The sequence below is a fragment of the Myxocyprinus asiaticus genome, chromosome 41 (assembly GCF_019703515.2).
Source record: "Myxocyprinus asiaticus isolate MX2 ecotype Aquarium Trade chromosome 41, UBuf_Myxa_2, whole genome shotgun sequence".
NCBI classification, from domain to species: Eukaryota; Metazoa; Chordata; class Actinopteri; order Cypriniformes; family Catostomidae; genus Myxocyprinus; species Myxocyprinus asiaticus.
Window position 1 is genome coordinate 27,317,062 of NC_059384.1, and position 17,492 is coordinate 27,334,553.

General features: G+C 35.6%; 1 protein-coding gene across 3 annotated transcripts in view; it reads right to left on the minus strand.

The window, feature by feature from the left end:
- LOC127431962 (partitioning defective 3 homolog) overlaps positions 1-17,492 on the minus strand; it is a 687,732-nt gene that overhangs the window by 269,248 nt on the left and 400,992 nt on the right. For all 3 annotated transcript variants that reach the window (XM_051682650.1, XM_051682649.1, XM_051682648.1), the window contains one exon: positions 439-625. In XM_051682650.1, the coding sequence (XP_051538610.1) occupies positions 439-625 (187 nt within the window). The remainder of the gene's footprint in view (positions 1-438; positions 626-17,492) is intronic.

The following is a 17,492-nucleotide window of genomic DNA, read 5'->3' on the forward strand; positions in this document are numbered from 1 at the left end:
AGACCACTGGTTGGCACGATTGACCAATCAGAATTGAGTATTCCAGAAAGCCATGTAATACATTTTTTTAATTCACATTTGAACAATTTGTGTTATGTTTGCTGTCGTTAAATTGCATTTATATTCTCAAATATATATTGCATTGACCATTGGTCAACCTTCTTTTTTAGATATTAGCACCAGCCTTTAAACAAAAAAAAACAAAACAAAAAATATATCGGTTGACCACTAGTGTCAGAATGTCTGATTTTAGATCAATGCTATACAGTACATGTCTTCATAGGGAAATTATTCTGTAATCATTATGACCAATCCTGTCCAGATCTGAGAATACTTTATGTAAGAAAATGCACTTAAATATATCAAATAAATGCTGTGTATTCCATAAAAAAAGCCTTTATTTTCACGATAATTCAGATGTCGGTGACACAATCTCACCTTTCGTCCGGTATCTGGACATCTTTGGGCCAGGATTCTGGCATTTCTGTCACAAATCCCATGTCATCATGAGAGCTAGATGATGATTGGTCAGACAAGCGGGCAGGGAGAACAGGTGGCCTATCATCTTCAATGATGACGGTGTCATCCTGGGGCATGTTCACAGTGGGGGACAGCTGGTAGTTACCTGAGAGAGAGAGAGAGAGAGAGAGAGAGAGAGAGGGAGGGAGAGAGAAAGAGAGATGAAAGAAAGAGTATGTCAAGGCTTTGCATGAAAAAGCCAAATCACAACTGTGTTATTGTTTGTTTTTGAGTTGTGCCTCACTAATCTGTAAGACAAACTGGCACTGATAAAACTGTGGTTTCTATGTAATCAGTGACTGACATTTTGAAACACATTTAGTAAACAAAACATCACCAACTCCATAATGAGTGTGTATTCAGTGCTGCTTCATTTCGGCTCCATGACAGCAGAGTAGCAGTCAGTTGCAGAGCCAGTCATAAAGATAGCATTCCTGTCAGTGCAATTGCAATGATAGAGGAAGTCTGATCTGTATTCTACCCAACACAACCAATCAGCAGACAGGTGCAGATACTCATCTCTTTGAAGCAAGGGTCAAGAATGGATATGGAATCAAAAAATGCTTAAAGGAATAGAACATTTAGTGGTCAGACTTTATATTAGGTGGTCTTAACTACTATGTACTAACATTAAATACATAAAAGACTATGTATTCACTGTGTTAACTACATGTTGTTCTGCAAAATTCCCAGATTTGCTGCTACTGAGTTTGAGGTACGGGTAAGTTTAGGAGTGAGGGTAGGGTTAGGGTTAGGATAAGGGGTTAGAGTTAAGTTTTGGGGTAAGGGTTGGGTTAGGGGTAAAGTTAACAGTGTAACTAAAATTTTAATTAAATGCAAGTACTTTAAATGTAATTGCAATGCAACAACATCTATGTGCATAAAAAGTACAGTTGGAGTCAAAGTTTACATACACCTTAGCCAAATACATTTAAACTCAGTTTTTTTCACAATTCCTGATATTTAATTGTAGAAAACATTCCCTGTCTTAGGTCAGTTAGGATCACTACTTTATTTTAAGAATGTGAAATGTCTGAGATAATTATTTATTTCAGCTTTTATTTCTTTCATCACATTCCCAGTGGGTCAGAAGTTTACATACACTTTGTTAGTATTTGGTAGCATTGCCTTTGAATTGTTTAACTTGGGTCAAATATTTTGAGTAGCCTTCCACAAGCTTCTCACAATAAGTTGCTGGAATTTTGTCCCATTCCTCCAGACAGAACTGGTGTAACTGAGTCAGGTTTGTAGGCCTCCTTGCACGCACATGCATTTTCAGTTCTGTCCACAAATTTTCTGTCAGATTGAGGTCAGGGCTTTGTGATGGACACTCCAATACCTTGACTTTGTTATCCTTAAGCTATTTTGACACAACTTTGGAGGTATGCATTGTCCATTTGGAAGACCCATTTGTGACCGAGCTTTAACTTCCTGGCTGATGTCTTGAGATGTTGCTTCAATATATCCACATACTTTTTCGTACTCATTATGCCATCTATTTTGTGAAATGCACCTCCTGCACCCCCACAACATGATGCTGTCACCCCTTTGCTTCACGGTTGGGATGGTGCTCTTCGGCTTGCAAGCCTCACCCTTTTTCCTCCAAACATAACGATGGTGATTATGGCCAAACAGTTCAATTTTTGTTTCATTAGAACAGAGGACATTTCTCCAAAATGTCCCCATGTGCACTTGCAAACTGTAGTCTGGCTTTTTTATGGTGGTTTTGGAGCAGTGGCTTCTTCCTTGCTGAGCAGCCTTTCAGGTTATGTTGATATACAACTTGTTTTACTGTGGATATAGGTACTTGTCTACTTGTTTCCTCCAGCATATTCACAAGGTCCTTTGCTGTTGTTCTGGGATTGATTGCACTTTTCGCATCAAATTACGTTCATCTGTAGGAGACAGAATGTGTCTCCTTCCAGAGTGGTATGATGGCTGTGTGGTCCCATGGTGTTTATACCTGTGTACTATTGTTTGTACAGATGCACGTGGTACATTAAGGCATTTGGAAATTGCTCCCAAGGATGAACCAGACTTGTGGAGGTCCACAATTTCTTGGCTTATTTCTTTTGATTTTCCCCATGATGTCAAGAAAAGAGGCACTGAGTTTGAAGGTAGGCCTTAAAATACATTCACAGGTACATCTCCAATTCAGTACACCTCCTAGCAGAAGCTAATTGGCTAATTGCCTAAAGGCTTGACATCATTTCCTGGAATTTTCCAAGCTGCTTAAAGGTACAGTTTACATAGTGTATGTAAACTTCTGACACACTGGAATTGTGGTATAGTCAATTAAAAGTGAAAAATCTATCTGTAAGCAATTGTTAGAAAAATTACTTGTCATTTACAAAGTAGATGTCCTAAACGACTTGCCAAAACTATAGTTTGCTAATATTAAATCAGTGGAGTGGTTTAAAATGAGTGTTACTGCCTTAAACCTAAGTGGATGTAGACATCTGACTTCAATTGTACATTGTATCAAATGGTTAAATACATAGTAGTTAAAGACGCCTAATATAAAGTGGGTCCCATTTAGTCATCAATTACACATCCCCATGATGTTCCAACCCTGCATTTCTTTCTTCTGACAAACACAAAACAAGATATTAAATGATGGCAAACTTCAGAAAGGACACAGAAGCATTATAAGAGCTGCATAATTTAGCTTAACGCATGCAATTAAAGTTTAACAAGTTAAGTCTTAATCGCGATTAACACATTTACAGTTAATACAGAATAAACCAGCATAAACACTGATTGAAAGCATTGAACCTTTGCAATGTGCCCACCCCAAATCATTACAGTGAAGCACACACCACAAAACACACACAGCAGTGATTCAGTGTCAATGATAAAATGATGGGGAAAGGAGCTCTTAACACTATTTGATTTACAAAACAAGCCAAGATAGAACTTGTGACAGAAATCAAGTATTTTTCAGCCTAAGGTGCATTTTAATTACCATAGAAGCACTTCTAGTCTTAACTATCACCAAAACAGACGTTTTTGTCTCCAGGCGTTTTTCACGTGGAGTTCAAAGCGCCACTTGACGCTGGCATTGTACAATTGCTGTAACAAAGTAGAGACTCCACAGTCTGCATGGAGGATGAGAATTTAAGAGATTTGTAATGAATCAGACTGAGAGGCAGATGTAGGATCCATATGCAGGTTTAATAGAGAGTGATCAAACAGGCAAAAAAGGTCAAAAACCAGAAAGCAGTCCAGTGAGGCAGGCAAATCCAAAAGGAGAAACTCTGAGGCAAAATCCACAATAAACAGGCACAGATCAAAAATCCAAACCAGGGATAACCGGTTAGAATTGCCAACCGAGAAAGAACTGGCAAGACTTCACACAGAATGATAGAAATCCAGGGCTTAAATACACAGATAATGAGTAATAATGAACAGGTGTGAGAGATAATGGCAGGAGGCAATGCATGATGGGGGTTGTAGTCCAGTGAGAGGTTAGTATTCAGGGGATGAGGATTGTGTGAACTGGCTAGAAGAAGAGACAACAGATGAAACAGATTTAATGCCCATTGCAATGAATATGCAACCTATGTGGGGACTAGTTCTTTCAATTAGTCCCACTTAGACTTAGTGAAACATTTAATGATACTTGCTTTTGTGCTATTTTACTGCATTTCCATCTTTATAATGTGGAAGGCTTTGTTTAGAAAGTGTAAATAAAGCATTATATTGCTACAAATTGTTTTGATTGATTTCCTAAGAAGGAAGCAATTGCAGATTTTGACAGAAAAAAATAAAAAATACAGTATTTAGAGTAAAATTTCAGCACTTTCAAAATCTGCGATTAATCGCAATTACCTACGAAAATTTTTGTGATTAATCACAATTTAAAAATAATAATCGACTGACAGCACTCATTACAATAGTATCAATATGTTCATATGACTTATTCCAAGTCTTCTGATGCCATCAGATAGATTTGTGTGAGGAACAGACCAAAATGTAAGTAATTTACTGATATTTAGTGTTTTTTATATGGATTAATATGCTGTATAGGCTACAAAAACAGTGCATTGACAACACTGATGCTAAACATCATTGGTTCTTCAAACCATATTTGATTTCAGAGCTGCTCTCGTGCCGCAGTGAAGGGTAAGATTCACAATGAATAATGACTTAAATGTTGCTATGTTCCTCATAAATATCTTATACGGCTTCAGAGGACTTGGAATATAAAGCATGAGTTTAAAATAATTCTTGTTGGAACAACATGAGGGTGAGTAAATGATGACAAAATATCTATTTTAAGGTGAACTATTATTTTAATTGTTATAGGCCATACATGTGACACTCCAGTCAGAGCATTAATCAGTCCTGCACACGTATTTAGATGTGCCCACAGTCTACAACATAACCATTAATGCACTGTGCAACAACAGCCCCATTTCTTTAGATGCAAATGCAAAAATAAGCCTACATTTTTGTTTGAATAAATGTTTTTTACTAACTGTAGGCATTATATGTGGAAACACAGGTACAGAAAAGGCACTTGTCAAGCAAAATCATTTTGCAACTTTAGCAGCTTAAGAACAATCAAACATAATTGCTGCTAGATGAAAAACAAATAACATTGGCCTCCTTCCAGCAAAAATAAAACTCAAAATGTAGTTTCAGTATGACCCAGACAACAAATTTGCTTTAATATAAATAAATTAGGGTTTAATGTTTTGCATTGTTGGGTCAGGAGTACAGTGTTTGAAATCTTGTGATAACAATTAATAAACACTTCAACACAGGTAATGTGTTAAAGATAGACTATATGTCTGGAGTTTAACTTGAAAAATGGAACAACAAAAATGGGAAAGAAGCAATAGATTAAGCAGAGTAGTCAGGCTTACAATACAGCACATGAATTTCACAGATTCTGAGGCTGTTTATTCCAATGACCAATACAGATAGCTGGGCTTATTAAAAACCAATGAGAGCAATATAGGCTGAAAAGAAATCAACACCCCCAACAACAACAACACTGAATCACTGTCAAGGCAAACTTTAGAAAGGTATCAAATTTTATAATGGCAGTTAATTTAGGTGTGTTAATTTCTTTGAAACTCAAGTTTCACTACGAAAATCATTAGCTGCTTAAGTAATAGTCACAAACACAATTTGTTCAAGATGACAAGAATAGAAATGTAAATACACAGTAGATAAAACTGCTTATAAAAACCAAGCAAATAGAACATTATAATTGAAGTGTAACTTAATTTCTTTCTTTACCATCACATGCATTTTGTTTGAAATGCATGTTGCATGTGTTGGATTTTTATTTATTTATTTTAGGTAATAATTTCATGACAAATCAACTTTGACGACAAAGTTCATGTTCCTTGATGGAACTCAAAAGAAGATCAGTCACCATTCACTTCCATTGGATCTTTTTTGTTTTCATTAATTGAAAGTGAATGGTGACTGAGGCTAACATTCTGCCTAAAATCTCTGTTTGTGTTCCATGGAAGAAACAAAGTCATATGGGTTTGTAACACTATAAGGGTAGGTAAATAATCACAGAATGATCATTTTTCGGTGAACTATCCCTTTAAAGACCTGGGCTGGTAACTGAAAGTTTGTTGGTTCAAACTCTGCAATGGTCGATTTAAGAAACATAATTTTTTTCAACATCCCCAACATTGTGTTACTCCAAGAAAATAGTAAATGTAATAAGTGTAAGTTATTTTGGATAAAAGTGTAAACAAAATGTCAGTGTAGTTATTAGCAAAGTACTTTAGTGAAGATTTGTCAGAAGCTTTGTAGAGAAACTACAAACTTGTCATTAGGCCACTTAACCTGTACTGTGAATGCACAAACACAGGGCCGAACAGTTACTAAACAGAATGAATTTTCAGGCAGAGCCTAAACTCTGACTAATCTGTCCAGCAGATATATTAACAGTTCTGTGATTAACACTCTGCTGTGCTAAACTTTCATTGTTAAATCATTAAACAAGCACACTAGACAACCGAGACAAAACATTTGGTTGATTTAGGGCTGAGAGTCCAATATTTACACATCTCTGCTTACAAAACTTGAGGAAGAGCAGCGTTCTCAGTTGAGATTAGATATTTGAAGCACATTTACAGCTTTGAATGGGTTAGAAACAAAACATAAGATAGAAAACTAGTGTGAACATTGGCTACAAATGCCAGTGAAAGCCTCATAAAAAAACATGAGAAGTTTCATTTGATTTCATCAATACGTTAGAAGAAACAGCACGAAAATGCATACCAACATTGGCTCTGGCATTCTCAAGGTTACCCTGCAAGAAGTCTTGATGCTACAAGAAGTCTGTCCCTGTAGAGGTTCCAGACCCCAGAGCTTCGATCTCAGAGCAACCGCCAACTTGACAAATGGAAGAGTTACCAAGCAGTTGCATCAGCTTATCAAAGACACACTTTTCCTCTGCTATAAGACCATTTTGCAGAGAAATTAAAGAAATACAAGATCTGTCCTTGGCAAAACTTTTGTCATTGGCATTCACAACAGTGTGAAAATGGATTTCAAAGTAGCGGAGGCGAGAAGACATATATACATGAGTGTGCACCAAAACACAGTCATAGAAACATGCACAGTCACGGTCAACAGAAACCGCATGATGCTGCCAAAGGCAAACACATCACTGCTGAAATAAACCCATTAATCTGAAAAGAAAAACATTAGAATAATAGTACTGAAGAAGACATTTCAACTTAGTCAAGTAATGGCCATAATTAAACCCAAACAAAAAGAAAAATAAAGAATACACAGATTTAAAAGTAGTAGTAGGTCTAAGTTAGGTCACTTTAGCTCATACAGAACATGGTTAAATTGGCTTTGTTGCTGAATACAGTCATGTTCTCGTATTAAAACCAGTCCATTCCTTGTGACCTTTTGACACAAGTGCTGAGCTCACCACAAAATGAGAATTCCATGGCATTCCACTTGGCTATGCTTAAAGGTGTAAAGGACAACTATAGAAGAAGCTGCCGTGCCACTATTAACAATTCTGCTGTGATTGTGAGATTATATCCCCTGTCCGCCCACTGAAGCTTGTGATTTCACTTGAGTAGAATATGTTTTGTATTCACACTTATATCTGCTATAGCGGCCCAAAATGTTGAGAATGTGTAACAATGCACAAAATCAAGTTTATGTAGCTAGAAGTGCGTTCACCTACTTACGTTAAGTATGTTTAGGATTTAATTGTCTTCTTGAAAGTATTTATGTGGCCCCAAAAATATTGCCCACTGAAACAACAGCAACAACAACAAGAAACACTTGCAAACCTATTGTTTCTCTGTGATTCTATTTTCTTTTCAAGTTTCACCCATTTATGACAATATTCGTCCAATAATAAATGTCATAACACAAGCTAAACAGACCATGGTTTGACTTTAAACTTCTTTGTTAAAGCAAAAACAAAGGTTCTCTTGCTTTGCCCGTAACAGCTCATCAAAAAAGCTCTTCTAACCAAACACATCATGCTTTTGTTTAATTGTTGAAGATTTCCAAACCTCAACATCATGCTTACAACCCGAGGACATTTGATTCAGGTCATTTGGGGATAAACATCAAGGCTATCATGCACAATCTTTCCCAGACTCTTGGGTCTCATAAAGGAGCTGTTTGTGTTCGTAAATGCTTCTTCTGTTTAATCTGCACTACGAAACAGAAACTGTCCTTGCAGGGTGCTGATGGCACAGTGGTGGACTACTGTTGTTTGCTGTCATGCTGCGATCAAAACAACCTCTTGTAGGGTCTCCCCTGCTTTAACAAATAGACCCCTCATGTCTGTTTGCTGGGCCCAGAATCAAGGCATTGTGGGACTGGACTGATTGGCACAGACAGCAGCTTTGGTCCCTTAGACAGGGGCTCAAACAAATAAACTTGAACAAAAAGGCTCCTCAATGTTCCATCCAGAATCACAGAGGGCAATAGTTTTTCAGGATGCTCAAAGAAGTGGAGCTGACTTTGAAGTGTCACTCATCAGAGAAAGATCATGTATGTAGGCTTCATCGCCCCTGCTTTTCTTCTTTCCTCTCTATATGTGTGTTCGCACACAGTGGTGCATATAAACTTGGTAAAAAAATAATGAAATTGAAATGCATTTAAATAAATGTCATTCATTTTGAACAGCAGCCCTGCCAATAAGAGCATTTGATCAGGTGCAAAGTACTGCATTGAGTTGAGTGTTGGAAACTCAAATGGGGCCAAAATAAAGGGTCAAAAGTCAAAACCACCCTTAACCACAAAGTAGTGTAAGATATTCGAAGCAAAATGCAGTTGGTGTAGCTGGTTGACATGCACAGTCTTTCTGGTGAAGTTTACTGGCCAGAATAGCCTTCCTGGCTGAGCTAGTTGGAGACCAACCAGCTCATCAGCATCTCCTGCTGGGAACCTGCATCCAAAATACAACACACACTGGTAACCAGTTGTGATGGTCTTATCAGGATGGTAGAAAAAGATCCAACATGGCAAAAATGCCACTTAAATCCCAAATCATTGAGCACTAGGTGAAAGGTCATATCATTTGAATCCTATTTTTCCAGGTCTTCAAGGAGATTCCAGTTCAGAGATCATTAGCAAAGCCATACAGGCCAAGATATCAGTCTCACTGACTAAGCTGTTAATCATAGTGAACAAAAGACTTTTGAGGAGGGCTGGTGCATTGACTTTGTGTATGTAAAGATCATCTAAACAAGGTAATTTGAAATCTGGGCTTCACCAAGCAAGCTTGTGGCAACATGCAGGTTTAGAGTATCCTCGGTCATTGAAAAAGTATAATTCAACTTTCTGTAATTTGGTAATCCAGAAAAAGACAGTTTAAATAAAATACAGTAAATAGACCAGCATGTGGTATTAATCACAACCTCCCATGCATTTAGTAACACAGGCGTCAACAATCAGTTCAACTTTTCCCAGAAATGAAGGAGTTCTTTGCAAGCCAAGGGCTTGTCATGAATACCCACGGACTTACTGTTAAGGGAAATCAAAAGGGTCACTATTATGATGGGGCTCTTTGAAGCCATGAACTCACCACCATGTTTTTCTGAATATATCCTCCAAAGTAGAGTGATATTTTTACATCATATTGTGGCTGGCCGGCTGTGTTGGCAACACTAATGCAGTCACATTTGACCCGAGCTAAATGAAAATGGTCTTCCAATATAAACACAGAAAATCATGAAGAAAAATAGCCTCAGTCATTAAAACAACAAAAATACAAAAAGTGGAAAATCTTAATCTTGTATTTGGTCAAAATGTCTTTGGATTCTCAACAACAATGAATAAATAAAAAAAAGTAAAAAAAATAAAAAAATACATTTGAATGATATTTGTTTATATTTCTGTAATGCCAAGGTGTTTTGGGTGGCTACTGGGTTGGGTAATTTACTTAAAAATAGTAATCCACTACAAATTACTTATTATTTATCTAACATTTTAATCAGATTACTTTACTAATTACTTCTTTGAAAAAAGTAATCACATTACTAATTACTTCACTTTTAAGTTACTTTCTAAAACACATTTTCGCTCAACAAATTCAAAATAATGTCTCTTTTTCTTTCTTCTTCATTGTTACACACAAGTCATACACTCAGCACCTCACATTTCTCATTCACAATGACTCGTTTCGGGGCCATAATTCATGTATTTCACATAAATAATATATTAGAAATAGGTATAACCCTGTAATGTACTTAAAATTAATTAAATTAATTGAAAGTTAGTACCTGTAATATGATTACAAGAATTTAAAAGGTTATGCATTACACTACTTTTTTTTTTACTAAAATGTAATTAATTACTGAAACTAATTAATTTGTAATTGGATTACACCCAACACTGTTACTAGGGCATTGCTAAATAGTTGCTAGATGGTTGCTTACTGGCACAAGTCAAAAGAGACCAATTCCAAGTCATGACATCCTGATCCCTAGATATGTGTGGGGACTTTTACAATGGAAGTCTAAGGGATTTTTGCTCACGTTTTCGTCTGTTTTTATTCTGACAAATATTCTAGACAAAACAGATCACAAGTAGTGAAAATTAATAACAAGTTCTCGAGTTCAGTGTCTATAAGTATGGGTGCTCCCCAAGTCCTGTCACGTTTACTATATTCTATGTACACTAATGACTGTATCTCACACTGTGATTCTGTTAAAATTTTCAAGTTTTTAGATGACACAACATAGATCGGCCTTATAACAGATAATAATGAATCAGACTACAGGAGGGAGCTGTCTACACTGATTGAATGGTGTTATACCCATAATCTCAAGCTGAATGCCTTAAAACAATGGAAATGGTATTTGATTTCCAGACAAATTGTTGTTCTGCCATTAACCATCAATGGCCAGGATATTGAAAATATACAAAGCTTCAAGTTCCTGGGAATTACTATCTCTGCATCTCTGAAATGGGATGATAACCTAATAGACATTATAAAAAAAGTCCATCAAAGACTTTTCTTTTTAAGACAGCTAAAAAAGTTTGGTGTATCAAAAGATGATATGTCCAATTTTTATAGAGCAGTGATACAAAGTGTATTAACTTTATCACAGTGTGGTTTGGCAACTCCACAGCTCAGCAGAGAAGGCAGATCAGTGGCATAGTATGATCTGCCTCAAAAATTATTGGTCATGATCTTCCTGCCATTTCTGATATTTATGTCACATATGCAAATAAAGGAATGAAAATCTTGAAAGATCCCACATATCCTGCTAAGTGCCTGTTAACTCTTCTACCTTCAGGTAGATGCCTCAGGGCAATTAAAGCTAAGTCTACACGCTTCCTAAATAGTACTTACTGTAGGATTGTTCATGTTCTTAATTCTTCCAGGACTCACACATCTGTACCTTATACCATACAATGATGGGCTGTTTTCTTATGTTGTACCCAGTGGTGCGTGATGTTGATTTGCTATTGCACTTATGATGATATGTGATCTGTTTTTTTATTTTTTTTATTGTATGTTATTATTGTTGTGAGCTCACTGGGAAAAATCCCAGACAACTATGTTGTTTGGCAATAAAGTACTGATTGATTGATTGATTGATTGATTGATACTCCAAATAGGCAAAACTCTTTTGAGTACTGTCCAATGTAGATAGGCCGAATGAAAGTGAATGGTGACTGAGGCTAACACTCTGCCTAGAGAAACGGAAAAAAAATAAATACAATGTTTGTGTGTGTACTACACTAGAGGTTGAGTCCCTGAGACGTGTATGGCACATTGATATCATGGAGGACCAGAGGTGGGTAGTAACGTGCTATATTTACTTGAGTATCTTTTTGGAAAAAAATTACTTTTATGAGTATGTTTTATTGTGGGTACTTTTTAGTCTTACTAAAAAAATGTACTTTTAATTCGTTACAATGGTGACGTTCCTGTCATTACATTACTGGTTTTAATTCAGTGAGTGGTATTAAATGCGCAGTTTATTGAGAGTTTTTGAATGGGACTTTTACGACAGCGGAACTTACAGCGATGCTCTGTCACTCGAGTTGAGCTCATCACTCCTACAGCAAGTGCTCAAAACAAACATTGTCTTTCACCACGCAATGCCTACATTTTACACAAAGTGGATATTTCAAGATTAAAATTATAGCTCCAACTTAAGAAAGCATGTTGCGGTAAGTTCTGACGATTTTGTGATAACGTGAGCTTGTCTGTATCATGGTGATGGTCATTTTCAGGGTGATTCTGTATTTACGGGCTCTTAGGACCTCAGTTTATAATTATACATTTTTATATCAGTGCTGCAATACATCTGTGTCTGTATCCATGACATGTAAATAAGTAAATGCATTAAGTCTAAATGCCTTTTGCTCTGCCCATCATGTGCAGACAGCATTTCTGCACGTGCACAGCATTTCTTTGTTTGACAGATGTGACAGATTTTTCTAATGGACAACAGAGAACAAGCTTTGAACTTAAATAAGCCTAACATGCTTCCAAACACAAAAGATAAAGTGCAGTTTACCCTTAGTGTATAGAACTAATGATCTAAATTATTTCGACAAAATACTGTAACTACCCTGAACTAAGAATCCATGCAGGACATTAAAAAGCTGAGAAGTAGTAACAGTATGCATTAATAAAGCATGATCTTGCTTCTTTTTATTCAGCATTATATATAATTGGGCCTGTGGAATATTGTTCATGTTTTTTTCACCATAATAATTAATAGAATGTTTTCCAAACTTTACTTCTAATTGACAGATTCATCTAAATCTGAAAAGTGTCCTTGGCTTAAAGTGATAGTTTAGCAATAAAGCAATACTGTCATAATTTTCCCACCTTCATGTTGTTCCAAACCCGTGTGACTTTCTGTATTTTGTGGAACCCGAAAGATGTTAGACAGAATGTTAGAGACTGACATTCTCAGTCACCATTCCCTTTTAAAATATGGAGGAAAAAAAAAACACCCACACACACTGAAAGTAAATGGGGACTAAGGCTGACATTCTGTCTAACATCTCCTTGATATTGGTGCCTGGAAGAAAGTCATATGGTTTGGAACAACATGATGGTGAATGATGACATAATTTCCAATATAATAATAATAATAATTATTATTATTATTATTATTATTATTATTATTATTACTATTATTACTATTATGTAATGCATGTTAAATGTGTATTATGCAGTGGAATATTGGGGAGTAAACATCTATTATGTTATATTTGGGAGTAACTAGTTACTCGCTACTTGAGTATTCTTTCAATTGGATCTTTTTCTTACTCTTACTCGAGTAATTATTAACATGAGTACTTTTACTTCTACCTGAGTATTTTTTATTTTTTTAAGTAATTGTACTTGAGTAATGTTTTTGGCTACTCTACCCACCTCTGCGGAGGACAGTCACAGGTGGCCACAGCTGTCAGAGCAGGTTTTCTCCTCTCGCTTTGAGTCATTTAGACTCTCTGTGGTCACTGTATAAATCAGTTATCTCCTATCAACTCTCCACCTGTTAGCGTAACAGCTCTCATTATACTGAAGTGTTCATCAGCAGATTAAAACTGTGCTAATGTGACGGGCACAGAAAAAGCCACTTGAGGGAAGCCTTGGCGTGATGCAATTCCCTGCCTACCTCTGTCATTCTTGTTCTGGTACAGTACCATTCACAAGAGAGCACATTTGTGTAGAAAAACGTACCTTAAGGAAAAGATGGTCACAGCTTCGGGATTCATGTAGAGAAGTGATGAAAGAGTGAGATATTAAATGAATTTCTATGGTATATGATCTCTCTCTCTCTCTCTCTCTCTCTCTCTCTCTCTCTCTCTCTCTCTCTCTCTCTCTCTTCCTATATATTGAGCTACAGTACTAGCAGGGTATTCTTTTTTTTATTTTTTATTTTTTTATAAATGTATTATATGATAGGAATTAATTAATTAATAACACTGAAATTGCAACATGATGCATGTTTAAATGTGACACAATAAATAATAATCAAAATATTTTTTTTTTTTTCATTCTTATGAGGCAAGTGACATATATGAACCAAATAAAAGCCAAAAAAATAACTGCAGATGGTTAAGATGGCTTCAGATGGATGCCTTAATGGTATCAAGCCAACGTTCTGATAACTGATAAATGGGCTAATGATGCCAGCACAACTGATCAGTTAAAAGATTTCAATAATTTGTGTGTCAATATTAGACTCGCATGCCCCTGTCAAAACAAGAACTAGGTCAGAAGTAAATAAATCCCCTTGGATTAATGAAGATATTCACATTAATAGGAGAAAATTTCAGAAGGCAGAACATGGCTGAAAATCAACTAAACTTCATGTTCACTTTGAGGACATGAAGGATCTCTTGGTGCTGTACAATAAGATATCTACTAACTGCCATAACACTAGGTTTTCTATTTAATATAATTAATAATTTAATCAACCCTGTGTCTAATGCTGCTTGTTGTCCAATAGATTGTAACAACTTTTTATCTTTTTTTGTTAATAAGGTCACTAACATCAGGGCATCAGTTATTCCTCCATTACCATGCGTGGGAAAACTCGAGTTGTAGGGAGAGTTTGTTGGATTCCTTTTCTCCTATATAGCAGGATCTTTATAAAATTGTACATCAGTTGAAACCATCAAATTGCCATACAGATGTTGTTCCTTTAAGACTTTTCAAGGAAATGATTGGGACTTTAGGCCCTTCTTTGTTGTCTATAGTAAATAGCTTGCTTGTGTAAGGATGTGTTCCAGAGGAGTTAAAGACTGCGATTGTTCAACCGCTTCTGAAGAAGCCTTCATAAGACCTTTCGGTTACAAGTAAATATAGACCAATATAAAATAAATAAATAAATAAATAAATAAAAAAACATTCATCAACTGTTGGAGGTAGTGAAGGATAACAATATTTTTAAAAATATTTCAGTGAAAATCACATTACAGAAACTGACCTTCGTAGGGTGAAAATTGACTTATTGTTGGCAGACGATGCTGGAGAATGCTCCATGTTAGTGTTCCTTGATTTAACTGCAGCATTTGATACAGCTGATCATTCAGTTTAAATTGATAAATTGATAAATTGATAAATTAAAGAGGTGGGTGGGAATATCTGGGGTGGCTTTAGACTGGTTTGTGTACTACTTGATGAATAGGAAATTTGTAGTGTCTGTTTGAGGTGAGATGTCCTCCTCTTCAAAAATGAATTTAGGTGTTCTGCAAGGATCCCTGTTAGGGCCAATTTTGTTTTCACTATAGTATGTTACATCTTGGTTCTGTGAATCGAAAATACAACATTCATTTTCATTGCTATGCAAATGACCTGCAATTGTATTTGTCACTGAATCCCAATTATCTTTCTAATTTAAATGTTCTACAAGCATGTATAGCAGATATAAAAAATTGGATGGCATGTAATTTCCTTCAGTTAAATACTAATAAAACAGAGGTTGTTATAATCGGCCATGATTCTAAAAAAAAGTCAGACTGAGTCAGCACTTAATCAGGTGGTCCCAAATATTCAGCAGGTGGTGAGACATTTTGGAGTCTATTTTAATACTAATTAAAATTTTCAATACCATGTCAGGAAGTTAGTTCAACCTTGTATCAGTTAAGGAACATTTCCAAGGTGAAAAATGTCTTGAGTTTCAAGGATACAGAAAAGCTTATTCATGCCTTAATTTAATCTCACCTTGATTATTGTAATGCCCTGTTTTCAACTTTAAATCAACACACTTTAGCACGGCTACAATCAGTGCAAAATGCTGCAGCTAAACTTTTAACACAAACTAGGTCTTTTAATCATATTACTTCAGTTTTAGCTTCTTTGCATTGGTTACCAATTCATTTTAGGGTTAATTTTAAGATTTTATTAATAACATATAAGGCATTACATGGGTTGGTGCCTGAATATTTAGCAGAACTTTTAAGACCTTATGAAACAGTGACCTCTTAGATCTTCTTGTCGTGAACTGTTGGCTGTTCCAAGATCCAAATACAGAATAAAAGGTGATAGAGAGATTGTAGTGAAGGCACCACAATTATGGAACAGCATGCCTGGGAATTATAGATCTGCTGAATCTGTGACTGTTTTTATGTCTTGTTTAAAAACTTTTTTATAGACTTGCTTTTATTAATATGTGAATGTGTTGTGTTTTACTGCGTGTGTTGCTTTTATAACCATGTGAAGCACCTTGTGCTTAATGGTGCTATATAAATAAAATTATTATTATTATTATTATTATTATTATTACAAATATATCAGGAACAAAATCATAATGTGTCTTTTTGTGACAGATGAAATTTCACCAAGAGCCTGACTTTAATATTTTATGTTGCGAGTGACAAAGTCGCCTGTGCTTTTAGCCAAAAATATGTAATCCACACTTCATATAAAAAAAATAAATAAAAAAAAAAAAAAAAAAAATATATATATATATATATATATATATATATATATATATGTTCTTTTCAAAACAGTATACCCGTAAGAGTTTAACGGCGTCCTCAATTTGTGTCACAGTGTGATGTTCAGCTCCTAGCTGAATGCTTCAATTAGGCAAAAGTTCTGCTCAAAGCGAGCAGTCAATGCACTCCACATCAAACAAGACCTTAATTACTGTCAAGAATGTTACAATATTTATTTTCCCAATTTCTTATTTTTTAATGCTTTTCCTTTAAACAACCTACCCCTCTGAGTCCAGGCCAGTAGAATGGATAGAAAAAGAGAAATTGCAAAATAAGAAACATCTAATTCGATTCTGCTTTATACTTTGTACTTTATACTAAGTCACCTATATAACTGAGTTGAGAGGGTGGACTCACTGTGTCAGTTAGACAGATGTAAGGCTGAGTGTGTATATGCTACATCTTCAAACACTTTCATAAGCAACAGTCCATCCCACTGACAGCCAACGGACAGAACCGCCATTCAATCTGACTGACAGGAAATGTGGCCAATCAATGTGATGGCACTCTACTGTCAGATTAATGACCCCACCCCTCCATCACCCTTAAAAGCTTTCACACTCTCACTCGATATCTTATTTTACACATTTTAGTTTCATGCTCTTTTATGTTTTAAATACCGAATACAGCCTATATTACAAGATCATTTAAAATGTATTCTCAATAGTAAATTCTCACTCATTTTCAAAAATTTTGTTCATAATCTACTTGATGAAATACATGTCAATGTTTTCAAATAAATTGTCAAATTACAAGCAGAACTGATAGTAGCCTTGATAACACAAAAGTAATCCCTGGTAATACAATCTCGAAACAAAACGAAATTCTATTTTGAGGTCTCAATGCTATTTTGTCCAACCTCTGCAGGCATTACATTGAATATACAAGAAACTGTAGTGTAGTGTAAAGCATACAATTTATTCAGTAATGTCTAGACAGTAATTATATTTATTATCATATATGCCAATCTACCATGACTTAACACTATTACACATGAACTTTAATAAACCTTAAATATAATTTGAAATATTACTTAT